This window comes from Helobdella robusta (genome assembly GCF_000326865.2).
Source record: "Helobdella robusta unplaced genomic scaffold HELROscaffold_42, whole genome shotgun sequence".
Lineage (NCBI taxonomy): Eukaryota > Metazoa > Annelida > Clitellata > Rhynchobdellida > Glossiphoniidae > Helobdella > Helobdella robusta.
Genome location: NW_008704981.1, coordinates 1,523,141 through 1,540,944, shown reverse-complemented (window position 1 = coordinate 1,540,944; position 17,804 = coordinate 1,523,141). Strand labels below are relative to the sequence as shown.

General features: G+C 32.3%; 2 protein-coding genes across 2 annotated transcripts; both read right to left on the bottom strand.

The window, feature by feature from the left end:
• Positions 1 to 2,787: 2,787 nt before the first annotated feature.
• On the bottom strand, positions 2,788 to 9,463 carry HELRODRAFT_114027 (hypothetical protein; the record flags this gene model as incomplete). The annotated part of the gene is made up of 12 exons (XM_009025624.1): positions 2,788 to 2,951; positions 3,094 to 3,315; positions 3,598 to 3,767; positions 4,435 to 4,566; positions 5,364 to 5,481; positions 5,693 to 5,933; positions 6,134 to 6,313; positions 7,242 to 7,286; positions 7,442 to 7,517; positions 8,829 to 8,871; positions 9,095 to 9,199; positions 9,305 to 9,463. Coding segments are annotated over 12 exons (1,653 nt in total), but the record flags the coding sequence as incomplete, so codon positions are not given.
• Positions 9,464 to 13,246: 3,783 nt separating this feature from the next.
• On the bottom strand, positions 13,247 to 17,310 carry HELRODRAFT_177437 (hypothetical protein; the record flags this gene model as incomplete). The annotated part of the gene is made up of 5 exons (XM_009025623.1): positions 13,247 to 13,341; positions 14,301 to 14,507; positions 14,721 to 16,541; positions 16,614 to 16,895; positions 17,307 to 17,310. The coding sequence occupies 5 exons, from the start codon at positions 17,308 to 17,310 to the stop codon at positions 13,247 to 13,249; spliced, it is 2,409 nt and encodes an 802-aa protein (XP_009023871.1).
• Positions 17,311 to 17,804: the final 494 nt, after the last annotated feature.

Sequence of the window (17,804 nt, the reverse complement as noted above, 5' to 3'; positions counted from 1 at the left end):
TTAGTCCTTAGATCAGATATTTTAAATCTAAAACATCCTGGTCTATCTACGGTCGTCTTCACGTTCGCAAATTTTCTGAATTTCCGTTAAACATTCTGGATTTTATTTTTCTCTTGTTTCTCTAGAACTCTATTCATTTTTCCCTGACTAATTCTCCATCACTTAGAGCAATTTCAGAGCAAATCTCAAAACCCATCTGTCTGCGAAGTTCATTGAGGAGCGTTGTTGAACTAAACGGAAATGACGTTCTACAATCAAGTTGATTGATTAAATACCACATCGATTGGCTGTTTCAGTATCTTTTTAAATATCGAACAAGTTGTCTAAGTAAAAAACTAAAATTGGTCAATTATAGCACAAAACATTGTTTATTACATCAATGCTATTGACAGTTATATATTAAGCTATAAGCCAATGACATTTTAACGCGCTGATAACATTCATATTAGTAAGAAAGAACGATAAAATGTTATTTAGTACATTATTATCTATTTTCTTTAAAAAATGAAAAATATTAGTAATAAAAATAAAGTGTTTTTATGATGCTGGAAAATGTGTAAAGCAAGTTAGTATCATTAAAAATATAAATAGTGTTCGGAGATAGCAAGCCGAAAAGAAAATAAGAATTAGAATAAAATAAATAAAAGGCCAATATGAACAAATGGAAAGAAAGTTTATTGAGATGTAACAGTATATACAACAAGCTTGTGTGTGTGTGTACATGCGTGTGTGGTGCGTGTGTGTGTAGGTGTGTTTGGTTGTATGCGAATGTTTGTATGTATGGTTTTTTGTATCCTGTGTTTTGTTTGTTTTATATTTACGTGTGTGCTAACACGAGAACATACCTGTGATTTGCATGCAACGTTTTGACGAACAAGGTGTTTGTTTGGGCTTTTCAAATTATATTAAAATTATGAAAAATGGTAATGATGATTATAATGATGTCAATTTCATAATGATAAAAATTATTTGACCTCAATTCATTACTTTTATTACGCAGTTTTAACGTAAAAGTTGGAGACGTAGATCTAATTTTAAAACGCGTTTTCGTCTCTACTGAGTTTGTATTTGAACGTGCCCTCATAGTAAATTAATTTCTATTTCTATCTCCAAGATTTAAAATAACAAAAAATGCAACACAGTTTTCAAGCTTGGAAATAAACTTAACTCCAGTCTCAACTACAGCTAATGAACTTGGTGAGTAAGATGAACCTATGAAAATTCATTTTATATATTACAAACTTATGCATACAAAAAATACAGAAAGACACACATTTCAAAACACACACACACACACACACACACACACACACACACACACACACACACACACACACACACACAAACAAACAAAAACACATAGATACACCGACATGACATAAGTGAACTTTATAAAAATTTTGTCACATCACGATACTTTTAATAAGAAGTATTTAGAGTGAAAATTCATTAAAAAACAATTTTCCCATAGATAACAAGGTTTAGGTTTATTAATATCCTCAATTTTATGTTTTGCCGCATCACACTTTAGTTGCTAACAATGCCTAACTCAATCTTACGACAATATTTAAAAATAAAAATAATTTAAGATAAATTCGTTTTTCTTAACCAAAGGGAATTTGTACAATTAATTTTAATGGTTTTTTATGAAAAATGTTTTATAGATTTTGAATTAGGGTTAGCAGACATTAAGTAATATTCGTTTAAATATATTAACAATTAACACAAAAATACTTTGTAACAACGTCATAATCATCGTTACAATTACCTTTGGATTCATCATCACCATCACTATGGCCATCATCGTCGTCATCACCATCACCACAACAACCACCACCACCACCATCATCACTTTCACCATCATAATTTTTTTCAATTTAACAATCATCTTTACTTTGGCCATCATAATCAAAATCATGATCATCATCATTGTCATCATCGTCGTCGTCATCATCATCATCATCCAAAATCATCATAATCACCATCGTCATCATCGTAATTATCATAATCGTCGACATCATTGTCATCGTCGTCCTCATCATCACCACCATCGTCAGACTCCTCTTTAATTCCTATCGACACTGGATTGCATGGATTTCTTGGCCGCTTCAATGTCAATCTTTTCGACGCGCAGATTCGAATCCATATCCGTCACAGACTGAATAGCCTCCGCCAGGGCCTTGAAATGTGTAATTTCATCATTATGATTTATTACTTATTTGTGGCGCAATGATTAAGGTGTCTGGCACTGCTACTGCCGTGACCTGGTTCAAATGCAGAGAGATACCCGCTATTCACATGCGACATGTGATGTGCGTAGATTCGCGTGTATGTAATAACATACTATGTGTGTATTTCTTAAACACATCTGAAAAGAATTAAAAAAATTAAATATAGTAAACTAATTTAGAATATTTTTGAATTTTATATCAAAAATTAATTAATTAAATTTAGTAAACTAATTGAATATTAAATTGATTTTGAAAAATAAAAGTTGGTACATTATCGTAATCGACTCCTTCCTCACAGCTGGTCACAGTGGTGAAGACGCGTTCGTTGGATTCTAAGATATCTCCGTTGGGTGTTAAAACTTGCTGTTGGTGGAAAGGTGTTACTTTACGATGATGTCATCGTCAGCACCATCTTCATCGTCATCTTTTCCACGGTCGTCATCACCATCGTTGTCGTCATCGTCATTGTCGTCATCATTGTCATCAGCTTCAACGTCTTCGTCGTCACAACACGCCACTTATTTGCTGTCGCCACAAACACCCACCCACCTCAGTAATGGTAGTGGTGTGAGTAAAAGTTTGTTCACCAGTCGACAGTGGCCTGCCTGGTAGCGGCTGTGGTGGGTTGTCTCTGGTGGTCGTCGTCTTGGTGGTTTTAATGACGGTGTTGTTATGTTCATCTTTCGTTATTTCCTGAGAATCCACATCGTAAACGAACTCCTATTGTTGAGTTTGCGTGTGAAATTTGTAAAAATAATAATTATAGTAGGCCTAAAGTTAATAGTAGTAGTAGTAGCAGCAGCGACTGCAAACAGTAGTAGAGTGTCAACTACCGCCACCACATTCTCAACCAACTACCAACATTTTTATGAAGAACAGTGGATTCCGGCCTAGCGCTGACGATCACGGCTTTCTTTGCAGTCACCATCATTTTCGTCTGATCAACAGAGAGTGTGTCTTCGTTACTATCGGCGTTCATCGAGCCATCGTTCACGCTTCTGAACGTTGGTGTGGTTGCTGCTGCTGCTGATGGAGGAGGGGTTGGGGGAACAGTTGCCGATTGTTGCCCTGATGCTGGCTGTCGCTAAGTTGGTAAAATGTCAAGGTTGTTAAATTGATTTGTTCCGCTGATGTTGGGTTAGTGGTCTCTAGGTGGTCTGATTGCTGTTTTGTTCTGGTCGTTGAGATTGATTTTTGTTTCATGTCGTTTTATCATCATGATCAACATCATCATCGTCGTCAAAATTTTCATCATCATCATCATCGTCATCATCTTCATCGTCGTCATTATCATCATCATCGTCTTCATCATCGTCGTCATCATCATCATCATCGTCTTCATCATCTTCGTCATCATCATCAAAACCTGTTGACTCTTTCCATCCTGCGCCATCATCATCCTCTCCTCCTCACCACTGGCAAATGGAACATTCGACGAGGCGCTCTTGTTAGGATGCTTCCCTCTCATCTCCAACGTCGAAGCATCTACCGCCCCCGCCCCACCTCCACCAGACTTGTCGCCATTCATTGGCACTGCTGTTGGGGATGTTGATGATGATGTTGATGATGATGATTATGATAAAGATGATATTGGTGATAGTGATGTTGATGATGATGATGTTGATAATGATGTTGATAATGATAATGGTGATGATGGTGTTGATGGTGATGATGATGTTGATGATGTTGATGATGATGGTGATGATGTTGATGATGATGGTGATGATGTTGGTGATGGTAAGATTGCAATAATGGCTATGATGGTAATGTTTGCAATTGTCACTAATGATTGACTGCTCAGATAAATTATAAATTTTAGTTAATAATCTTGGAAACGGCAGTGATGATAGCAACATAATAATCCCCATCCCAATCATCATCGTTCTGTAAGGAAATGGGTAACCCGGAAGAACACTCACAAAGAACGTGAATATTCCATGTATAGAGAAGATGGGAATGATATTCCATGAGTTGATATAGGAAATGGATCGTTAAAGAGATATCATTGGCTAGAGATATCCGTGGAATACAAACATGGCGTGACATGATTATCTTCTTTATCATCATAATTTCTACCCGAATCATACTCAACTTCATCATCATTAACATCATCATCATCATCATCCCCACCACCACTACCATCTTCCTACTCATCATCATCATCACCATTTTCCTACTCAACATCATCATCATCATGACTGACCACCATCGATGCTTCTAGAACCGACAACCCTCTTCTTGCCACTTCTGTCAAAACAGGGTGCGGGCCTGTCCACAAGGGATGTGGCCTGTCTTATCTGGTACTCCGTTCTGCCCTCGTACTGAAACCCTGACCCTTTGTGATGATGATGGTGACGACGATGATGATGATTATTGTGATGATGGTGATTAATTTTATTCAAGTTTTTGTTTTGATTTGTTTGTAAAGAGTATAGTTCGATCAGACTGGCTCAGTCAGTTTGTTTAAAAATGATTTGTATAAATTTGATTGATAACCTACCTTACTCTTGTGTGATTAAATCACTTTAATGTTACTGGCTACTTAAATTTATTTATAAAAAATAATGTAAATTTAATTTATAAATAAATAATTCAATTTAATTTGAAAACGGATCAATTAATTTTAATTAGTTTACTCACATTATTAGTGAAAAATTAAAGCTTAATTCAACTTAATTAGCCATATTAATTTTTTCACAAAGAATCAATCAATAATCTTTGGTTTATTTAATTTATTCACAATTATTAATTGGCTAACATAATTTATTCATGAATAACTTAGTCAAATTTCATTTCATAACCTAATTTATTCATGAATAAATAAGTCTTATTTAATTGGCTAACCTAATTTATTCAGAACTCCTTGCGGTGCTGGATCAGGTTCTCTTAGCCTATCGCATTGTCGATCGATAATATAATGAGATGTTAATGTATTCATGAACAGAAAATAAAAAGTAATGAAGTTCTTGTTACGCAAAATAAAAAATTAAAAATTTTAAACTTGAAAATTTTTATTATCTATAGAGTTTTAGCAAATAGAATACAAATAGTTGAAACCATAAAAGCTGAAACGACTTTAATTAAACTTAAATTTTATTTTCCAAATTTATTTAGAAATTAATTTAAAATAACAGATGGGAAAAAACACAAACCTGAAAAATGTGTGATGTTCAACAGCAGTTCTCCAAAGTCGTTTGGCCATCTGATGGTTTGGCAGTTTGAAGCCAATGGTATTGTCAATCTGTTCGAACTACGGAATTGCGAAGTTTGAAACTATTTATAATTGTTTTATAAATTAATTAATGAAAGTTACACAAAATCTGATATTCAAATCGCAATTAATTGTATTTTCAGATTTCGAATAATAAAAGGCTTATAAAATATAAGCCTTTTATTATTTGATTAATTGAATAATTAAACTTTAAATCTATCTAGGCCCAACATTTAACCAGCAAACACACCTCTCCAGGTCTCAGCTTTATATAAAAGTTATTTCTTTTATAAGAAATTTTCTGGATCTTCCCCCAGGCAAATCTGTTGATCCTCAGTCGATCCCTGTAGACTACCAGACCACTGGCGCACACCCCCAACAAGATTTCCACTCCCTCTGAATCCTTGGCCTGGTGAAGGTCCATGCCGTACATGGCTAGTTTCTTTGCGTTCTCCAGGTACCTCAGCTCCGAGTCAGCTGGTGTCTGTCCTCTGGTTTTCGGTGGTTCAATTTTTTGGTAAATTAAAAAAAAATAAATCTGTTAAAATTTAGATGCAACGAAAATAAGACAAAATAACTTATTAAGTTTAACTGAATTAAACTATACGCTAAAATGTAGATATAGCTATAAATAGAGTGAATAAAAAATTAACTTAATTTGGTAAGAGAATATTTTAATCAAAAGGCTCACTTATGCGTGCGATGGAGTTCAGCTATTTTCTCAAGTAGTTCATCGTTTTGGTTGGGGGCGAACCTGATGTCCTTGATGTAATCAATGCCCCTGCCGTGTTCCTCTGGGGTGTAGTCTCCGAGTTCTGATTGGACCGTGTAGGAGCCGAGTAGGGCATGGGTGACGAATGAGCATGGAAGTCTAGGGTGATGAAGAAAATGATGAAGGTGATGACAGTGATGATGTTTTACGAAAGTGATGATGATTGACGATGACGATGTCTGATGATGACACTTATGATGTTTTTTGATGATATTTTATGATGATGAAGATGATGGCAATGATGAGGCTCGATGATGATGAAGATGATGACAATGATAAGGTTTGAAGATAGTGAAGATGGTGAAGATGATGACAATGATGTTTGAAGACGATTAAACATTTATGAGTTCTTAAGACTGGGAAGAATTATTTCAATAACGTTGAATATCATTGATGTCCAAAATGATAAAATCACGGGAATGATGAAGGGATTGTGATGATGACTATAATTGTGATACACTGATGATGAAAATGATGCTTTTAATTCTGACAATAAAAAATTGGTAACGGTCATAACAACCCAGAAAATTTATTACACACAGATGACCATAAAATCTGACAAAATACGAACTAAAATACGGAAAATTATTTTGATAACTACATAATGAGAGTACTATTGAAAAAAAGATTGGCCCGAACTAATTGATACAGCAACAGAGCATTCATAGGCAGCTTTACAATGTATCGGTCACAAAACTAAACGAATAATAATAATAATAATAATAATAATAATAATAATATTAATAATAATAATAATAATAATAATAATAATAATACAATAAAGTAATGATGATAAATGATAGTAAATGTATCGATTAGACTGAACTGTTGGGATGGTGTTGTTGATGATTACATTTATGAGAAAAATTTATTGGCCATTAAAATGATATTGGAAATTTGCAAAAAAAAAACAACTTGAATGCTAAAGCCAGGAATGACACTAATATCAACCTTGATGATGATGGTAGTTATAATAATGATGATGATGATGATGATGGCGACGAAGATGATGATGGCGACAACTCACTTTCCTGTCAATATGTCCCTTCTCAACTGCAGACACAACTGATATCTAGATGAAGTAAAATATATAACGATGTCATTTAGACATTTTAAAATGAATAAATTTTTGAAATCGAGAATGAGATATCTAAATTTGTAATTATCATCTAAATAGTTTTCATAATTCACAATAATTATTTTTAATTAATTTATTCAAACATCGACCTAGTTATATCTTCCTGCAATACGATTGGATCCGGTGGATAAAACTTGACCTCAAAAGCGCACATGCAAGGATCGCCTGTGTTAATTAGGAAGGAAGATGATAACGGTTTGATGATGATGATGTTGATTTTGGTTATGATGATGATGGGGAAGATGATTGTGGTAATGATGTCGTTGACGATGGCGTCATCATCAGTGACATCCAGTGATGACTACATTTTAAAATGATCGTTATAATTACAAAAAAAATATTGATATAAGAAACGTGATGATGGATTTATAAATAGTTCTATTAGTGTAAAGAAGTACACAGGCTAGTGCCAAGTAAAACATTGCGAAACACACACACACAAACACACAGTCAGACACACAGACACACACAGAGAGAAAAAAAGAGAGAGAAAGGGGGAGAGTGAGAGGGAGAGAGACAATTCATATTTTCATTTAATTATCTTTTTTTTTACATTCATCATGTTCATCATGTAAGCGTTTCAATGAAAATACGTTCTCCATAACAATTTGTTACACTGGCTTTTGATGAAGTTATATAATTTTGCCGAGTTTATTTAGAAATAAGTTTAGTTATTATTTGTTTTAAAACTATCTGAAATAATTGAGTTAGAATTTAGTAAAATAAAATAATGAGTAATAGAGAAAATATGAAAATAGCTTTTGCCTCGTACAACCACAACTAAAATAGGTATGTCACACAAGGAATGAAATGAGATTTTTGAAGTTTTCACGTTAACGGGTTATTGTTTTTATCTTTTGTAAAAATAAAGTTTCACTAGTTTTCATTTGATTTTTAAAGTCAAAAATGTTTCTATTTTACTTATTATTAATCATATTATTGATTAAATTTTAAATATCTATAGAATAATGTTGGCGGATTTAATTACTGGCTGTGAATTTGTTTTGAAAAGTTGATAAGCAAATGTAAATTAAGAAAATCAGTCAAGTTACCGGGTGGTATCTAGGTTTGTATACAACCTTGAATTGAAACATTGAGTCGTGATGATAAAAATGTCATGGAACGAATTAAGAACTAGCAGATTGACCCAAATCCTATCATTAGTTAGTTAGCTAGCGAGGGGTTGATTGCACGTTTTGGTTGAATAAAGATTCCACAAATATCTTAATATGTGTTAAATTAAAATTAAACTAAATTAAATTAAATTAACGAAAATCTTAAACCCTCGTTTCATGATTTTTAATTGTATCAAATTTTTATACTTGTGTTTTTGTGACAGAGTTTCAGTTGCGTTTGATGCTTATAATTTTATGATTAAATCACAAAATTGAAAAATTCAACCAAAGTTACAAAATAATTTGGCAAATTTTTGAGAAATTAATTTTTTAATAAACATTAAAAAATAATCATCCTTACTTTTCAGTTGTTTGTTAATTCGTTTCGTTTTGCTGATCCAAAACTAGATTGTTATAAAAAAATTAAGTGATACATTCGCGCGCGCGCGCACACACACACACACACACACAAACCCACCCACCCACACACACACACCTTTCAAGTAATCCACCAACGCAAAGAAATGTTAAACAAAAATGACACAAATATTTAAATATCTTAAAAAATACAACGTAAATTACACTATATATACAGAAATACCCGATACAAAATTTCAAAATACCCACTTTGACATCGTTGCCATCCCTGTACGATAACGAAAAGTAATCCCTTTCGACCAAATTCAAATGTTCGAAAACTTTGTCCATCAACTCCTGGCCGAGCGTTTTTTTCTTGAAAAGTTTTCAAGATAAAATAAAAATATATAATTTATTATAATATTAATAAATATAAGTAATAAGAATAGTAATATAATTAATAAAATCAATAACAAAAACCTCAATTGGCACTTCTAGCTCCGTCCCATCTAGTAGAAGTACTTTGCAGGTCGTCATTCTTCGCTTAGATAGTTGCACCCAATGTACTCTTGAATTATTTTGATCTGCTGGAGAACATTTTTCTTCAATGTATTTCTCTGTTAACTTTATTATCGCCATACTGTCATTTTCACTAATACGTATCGTATGCCTTTACATTATAATGGCGTGTTTGTCATTATAAATGATATTATTATTAGCCACATTTTTTAAAGTTTGTTGATATCTGTGGTATCATTATTTATGGATATCATTAATTATAGATAATCTTAGTCATAGATATCATTAATTATAGATACCATTAGTCATAGATATCATTAATTATAGATGACATTAATTATAGATATCATTAATTATAGATATCATTAGTCATATATATTATATATTATAGATACCATTAGTCATAACTATCATTAATTATAGATACCATTGGCCATAGATATCATTAACCATAGATATCATTAATTATGAATATCGCCTTTGTTACCTACCATGTCATGACATTTGATTATTTTCATTATCTTCTCATCGTTGCCATGTCTCCATTTATTTCCGTTTAAAAGGTTATAGGTTAAAACGTTAAAGGTCACACTTTCTGACTGCACTGGCTTTAGAGCTATCAACAAACACTCACACAGACAGTCAAACAGACAGACACACACACACAGACAGACACAATGAGCAAAAGCCACGTATCACACACACACACACACATTACAGGACTGAACAAACGTTTTAAACTCTCAAAGTCTTGAGCCATCTACTAGTCTTGTAGAGTATTGTATATTTTTAAAAGCAACAAAACGCTTAATTTTGTTATAAAATGTTTATTGTTTTTACATCATTGTTTTAATCTCTGAAACTGTATCATCACTATTTCTCTCATACTGATAATTTATTTTAATTGAGAATGTTTTTTTTTGCATATTTTGTTCTTTATTTTGAAATTCTTAGTAATCAAAGTGTATAGTTTTGTTTTCTGTCAATGGTATGATTATTATAGTTATAATAATAATAATAATAATAATAATTATTATTATTATTATTATTGTTGTTGTTGTTGTTATTTGTTTTTCCCAAAACGTAATGCTTTATTTCCTGCTCTAAATCACCCCTATCATGTGGCCTATTAGTGTTTTTTAATATAATTTGTATGTTTTTTTTTGTTTGTCTTTGTATCATCTTGTATATTTTCGGTTTGGTGTATACACGTTTGTCGTATTACAAAGTTTGAATTGAATTATTGTATCTTTTTGTATATTTTTAGCCTTTGTATCATTTTGTATATTATCTTTTTGGTGTATAGACGTTTCTTGTATTACAATGTTTGGATTGAATTATTGTATCTTTTTGTATATTTTTAGCCTTTGTATCCTTTTGCATATTTTCAGTTTGGTGCATACACGTCTGTTGTATTACAATGTTTGGGTTGAATTATTACCACATAGATGAGTACTATGATCATATTGAAAACAGTTTGACGAGGTCGAATTAGTGACAGAAAATAGGTAAAGGAGATATCTCTAATATGATAATAATCAAAATAAAAAAACGCTAAGAGCAGTGCCATCTTTAATAATAATAATAACAATGATAATAATAAAAATTTTGATGAAAATGAAGTATACTAGGTTGGCGATAGGATATCAACAAAACTTATCACATAAATAACATTATAATGATAGTGACTAAGCTGATGATAATAAGAATGATAATAATTTTGGTTATTCTACATAAGAATTATTAATAGGCGTAACGATGGCGTAATGATTAAGGTGTCTGGCAAAGCTGACAAAGTGTCCTTGTTCGAATTCAAGAGATTCCAACTATCACATGCAAAAGTGTGTGATGCAGTGTCTCTCATGTATTTGCATGCCTCAGACGTTTGCCATGTATTATTATTATTAATATTATTATTTTTATTAATGATGAAAAATCTATTGAATGATACAACGAAAATATATAGGTTTAAACATTTCAGACGTACCTTTAACTAATCTTCAAGAAATAAGATTTACAGAATTTCGATTTTATAAGCGCAAAATGATTAAGTAGTTTTTAATTATTTTGTCTATAATTTTGATTTTAAACCAATAACAATATTAAGCAGTCAACGATTTAAGACATTAATTTATCTTCACGAAGTGCTTTAGCAATCAAAAATTTAACAATAGTTTTGCAAAAAAAAAATTTATGCCAGCACATCAAAAAAGAAAGAAATGATAGATTCAATTTTTACACAAAACTAACTCGATCAATATAATTGATAAACTAATGTTAATTTCGTGACGAATTTAGACTGATAATTTAAAGGGACAACAACGAGGCAGATTAGGAATTATCAACTAATTCGAAACAACTACAGTTTCCTCAATCCAATCCTAATCATCATCTCCTTACAATTCCAGCCAGCCAGACTCAACGCACACACTCGTGTACAATACATTCAGTGGCATGATGCTTGCATATGTATGTCGATGTATGACATACATACATCTATTTTGGCGTACATTCATCCATTTATACCTACCTACACACTCACGCACACACACAAGCACACACACATACATACACACATACACACACTTGCATGTTTGTGTTTGTTCCATACAAATTGTGCGACCAATGCGTGCTTATGCGTTTTCAATATTCTTTTTATACTGGTATGTTTAGCATAAACAAAAGATCCAACATGCATAATTGAGTATGTGTTTGTCTGTTTATACACGGGCGAATGTTGGGCGAATGTTGGGCGAATAGCATATCTTTCTGTTTTACAAATTTCGATGTATAAAAATTAGACCGATTAACTGTTTTTTTTTACATGGAAATAAAACTGGAAATGGATAACAATCTACATGAACAAACACTTGAAAAATTCACATATGTCTAAACAACATATTGTGCATAGCCATATTGACATGGTCGACATGGACAACTCCACTCCAACCACACCGAACACAAACACACTCGTTCCATAGCTGAACAGTCACATGAAAACAAAACCACGCACACAGGTATCACAAACAGAAACAAATGACAAACTACACATCGAAATAAATTATATACAAAAAACAAGCAAACAAACACACAGAGACAGAAACACACACATATGACACATTCATCTCCAAAAATGTGCACACAAATGTGCATTCCCAACAGGCAAGAACACATTATTGATTTCAACCAGGCCTCTACTCCCAACCTTGTATGTACGTTGATCTAGCTTACTTGGTCGACGAACGTGTTGTACGAGTATGTGGCTATGTAAGTTTGCACGTGTGTTCTTGTATGTATGTATGTGTACGTTTTGAAGGATGTACGTGTGTGTATATGCTTGAAAAGATGTACGTGTGTGTGTATATATTTATGTGTGTACGTGCGTATTGTATTTTACTTTTTGCATTTTTTGTATGTTACCTGTATATTATTATGTTTGAGGACATTTGTATTGTATTGTACAACTACTTAGCGAGTGTGTTCATATCCGTTGGGATTGAATAAAAGTATGTATGCAGATGTGTGTGTAGTTGTGTATCTGTGAGTGTGTGTGCGTGTGTGTGTGCGTTATAATGTAACAGATCATTACATTGATACAGCTCTTTAGAAATCTACTTTAATGGCAGAATGCGGTTGCATGAAAATGATTGAAAGGCAAATTGATGCGAGCCAACATCATCGTTATTATTACTTCTTCAAGAGAAAATTGCTCTATTCCTCTTATTCCAAATATGGAAAAAACATACAAATATGTTACCATTGTTGCCAGTTTATTTTTCCATTATTGAATATTTCTGGTTACATCTTTAGGTTAAACGGGAAGAACGGTGACTCATCTATCTTGTTTATATGATATTGTTATAACCGCAAGAATGATCGAATCGCGCTATATTATTTGTTATCTTACTTATTGTTATCTTTGGATTGTAAAGGATTGTAAAAAAAGCGGAGAGATAGGTTTTCAGCATGGTTTACAACGAAGGTTTGATACGAAGTTTCTATTGTGATAAATGTAGTTACTTTGATTGTTTAGTAAGGGATAGGCAAACTTTTTGCTGTGAGGGCCGCATTGAGAACTATTTTTATCTTTAAAAAGGACGGCATATGTACTTAAGTAGCAAATTTTTTCGACCCGGGAAAAATTCTTGCAAAGCTAATTTATGTGCGGCTCTTGAGGGGCCGCACATAAATTAGCTTTGCAAGCCGCATGCGGCCCGCGCGCCTTAGTATGCCCATTCATGAGTTTAGTGTTTCTATTGCTTTTGGTATTCAAATAAACGTTCAACAAAGTTTGTGTTTGAAGCATCTGTGTTTATCTATCTGAAATCTTGAACCTACGGAATAACGAACACTGGTGTTGGAAATATAGAGATCTTTAAAGTTATAACATTCTTGTTGTTAGTTATGAACGTCAAAAGGGTTACAACAATATGATGAATCGTTTAGTTAGGTTTTTAGGAAATATTTGAAATAAATTTTAAAATAAGAAAAATTTCACAATTGGAGTAAAACAGAAGTCTGAATAGACAAGTTGTGAATTTAACTGGATAAAAAATAACATGAATTAGTTAGCTAATTAAATATGTATTAAATATGTAGTTAAATAATAAAACTTTTAATTGATTGAATTATTTAATTAAAACAGATAATAATTTCGAATCATTACCATCAGATGCACTTTCTATTGGAAAATTTTTAACATTTCAAATGTAAGTTTTAAGTTTGAAAAAAATTCGTTTTTAAAAATAATTTTGAACGTTAAAAGAATTGATCATTGATAGGATAAAATTAATCAAATCGTCAGAAAATAAAATCCTCACTTCTTGGTTTTTCTGGAATGATTAAAATAACTATTTTGGATATTTAGAATTATGAATTTCAGTACTGAAAATTGTTGATTTTTTTTTTGAAATACTTAAATAAAACAATCGTAAAAATGACAATATAATTAATTTACTTAATTCATGGAAATAATCATCTTCCACAATTTTCCCTTGAGCAGATTTTTTGTACATGCAGATGATGGCTTCCTTACTAGCTTCCTGGTCCCAGGCGTCAGACACGTACCAGCCTGCCTCTTCTGGACCAGATTGGAAGTAAGCGTAATGGGAAGGTTTCGAGAATGCTGTATATTCTGAAAAGGCACTCCACACCATACCGTAGCCTAAGAGTTTAAAATAAATTTTATATTATTTTTCAATCAATCAATCAATCTTCGTTTTGCGTCCAGAGACCCGGTTTCCCGAGGTAGGACGTTGTTCTCTTTGCCATCAACATTTTGCGCCAAATTAGACGATCAGTTGTATCCATTTCATAAAATTTGTTATATTTTATTTTTTCTTAAGAAAAAATATTTGAAACATTTTAATTCAGAAACCTTTACTTCTCCATTTCCAAACGTTTTTCGTAGTTCCAACCCAGAAAGACTTGAAATCGTCAAGGGCAAATATTTCTGGAGTGCTTATGGTACTAACTGGATACTCATCATTAAACACTATCATGTTTCCTTTATTCTCTGCGCACATACTTTGTCCTTCGTACCATGATAAAACAGCTTTGTAGATAACCATACAATGGTATTCGAAGTTTTTCCTGTAGTAAATTTTTGTCTGATCAACGTTCTCATGCGGCATGTAGTTATCTCCAACCCTCTGTACTACGTTATTCCAATCTGACTGGCTTACGCTTATTTTTGCCAACTCATCGACGTACACATCAAATGGGTTATTGTTTGAAAATTTTTTCTCTTTTAATAGATTTTTTATTGCATGAACTGATGAGTGTTTCACGTTTAAACTTACCATCTTTTTCGCAATTGCGTGTTCAAATTTTACATCAGAATCTCCGTAAAATTTTTCAATCATTTGACTTGCGTTCAAATGTAATTGTTTTATATTTTTGTCAAATTTTGTTAATGCTAATTTCACGTCCTCCAATTGGTTGTTAGTCAACAGCAGGCCTAACTCTTTCGCCTTGTTTCTATCAAGTATGTCCAATTCACCATTTAATGCTGTGTAAACCTGGCCAACTTTTTTAAAGTTCAAATTTCTAATTCTTTGCGTCGTTTCATTTTTTTTTATTAAATCCTTCCAATTTATTATTCGACTGTTTTTAATATTCCCGACCAGGGCATTTTTATTCAATTTTTCCTCTCTTATAGCAGCGCTTATTTTACCAAAAGCCACCAAATATTTAAAATGTTTTTTTTGTGGTACGTTAGCCTTCTCCAGCATGACTGAGGAGTAATCAAAAAAATTTTCTTTGCTAAAGACGACGAGATCTCCAACGATTTGCATATCTATTCCTTTGAACAATTCTTTACGCTCTCTACCGAAATATTCGGCCCAGTTAAATCTGAGAATTGGAGTAAGAAAATCGTGTACCATCATGCAGACATTAAAAATAAATGCTCTGGATTGTTGTCCAGGCATATATGCTTGAAAGATTATATGGCCAGATGTGTAAGCCAATGAAAAAGGCTTTGGTATGCCGATTTCAGCTGCTTCGTCGAGTGTATAATTATATGGGTCAATTAAAAAATCAATCACTCTGCATAACTTGCTGATATCATGCGATTTAATCTTCTCTAGAAACCAATCCTTGGCTTTGTTGGCAATTTCAGCAAAACCGATTGGTTTGTAATGTATTGTTCCATTACAATCTTCCGTTTTCCAAAAATTTGAATTGATATATTGTATAATTTGTTTGTATTTTTGATAAGTTTTAAAATCAAAATCTGATTCTTTGAAGTTTTTAAACGTCAATCCAAATAAATTATTTTTATGTATTTTGTACACTCTTAATAATTTTCTCTTAAAGTCTGATTTGAGTTTTGAAATGTTAGGCGGAAAGTCAGCGCCCATCATTGATACAACTATTTCCCACACCTTCTCCTCTGGTAAAACTTTATTTGCTTTGATATAGTTGAAATAGTTGTCATAATCATGGTCCTCTTTTCTCTTATTTTTAGCAGCACCCTCAACTTTAGCACCAGCGGAAAGAACTAACTTTTTTTTGCTACTGTAAACTGGCCTTTTGCATTCGGAACTTTCAATTGGGAGCATACAGACGATGGAGTGATCTTGTTCGTGATCCGCTGTTTTAAATTCCCATTGTCGCTTTCCTGAATAATACGTAGCATAAACGTAATTGTAAGATGTTTCGGAAATCGTTAAGCCGCTTTCTCTCGGAACATTGGCTGAAGGTTAAAATAAAAAAATTTTTGTAAAGAAAAATAATGATTACTGATTATTTGCTATCTCATAATTACCTGGAACCTCCTTGTATACGATGTTCTGAAAATTTTCTTTCGTTTCGAAGTAAGCATTCAACGGGTAAACCGTTTTGCTGACATGTGAAGCATTGCTAATCACCGATTTAAGGCTGTCGTACAACTTTTTGCTACGAGCTTCTAGCAGGTAGCTGAAGTTGTTCCTTGACTTGCAGACGTCGTCTGCTTCTTTAACCGATTCCACGGGTTTTTCAATTTTTACCACCGAGAAACAGTATTTGGTTTCGTCGCAAATTTCACATATTGCTTGCTTTACCTTACCTGAAAATATTTTTTTTAGTGAAACGCTGCAAGATGAACTTAAATTTCAGTCAATTTCACTTGTGAAGATTAATAGGATGGAGAAGATGATAAAGTTCAACATTTTATAGTTTATATGAAGAAATTCCAAAGTTTTTTGACTAGCGTAAACATTTACGCCATTTTGGTTAGTATTTTCGATTTTTTAAACGTTCCATATTTTTGTAAACAATTTCTGAAAATGACGTTTGATGAAAAAAACTATAATAAAATTAAAATTTTATAATTCAAATTTCTGCTCCACTTAATAATTTCACATAAAATCCTCTCTGTAATTTAATGGAACGATGTAAAACAATTTTACGTTAAATTTTTGTAAGGTTTATTCGGATTTATTCGCAGGTTTTTCAATTTAATTTAATTGAACCGCACCCATTTTGATTTGTTTGATCATATATGACATGGAATAATAAAAAAAAGGTTATTTAACCCTCAAACACACACCCTTTCTACAATCACATTTCACACTCCTGTCTACATGTGTAGACTGCTTGTTTTTTCATTATTTCTTTTATTTTATTATTTATATTTTTCGTATTTTTCAATATTTTGTATATCAATTTGCAATTTGTAATACTTTTATTCACTGTTAATACTTAGCAAAATATAAAAATATTTTTATTACAAATAAAAGACAATAAAAAACAGTATATTGTTTAAAAATGTTCATGATGGTTTTTTATACTTGACATGACAAACACACCAAAGATTTTTTTGAATGAATACTACAAACGTATTTAAAACATTTTTCACATTTATTTCTTGTAGATTTTCTACATTTTCTTTCTTGACACTTCTTTGGATGACTTGTTACATTTGATGCATTTTTCACCGCTTGATTTTGAATTGGAAAACCATATTGCAATAAAC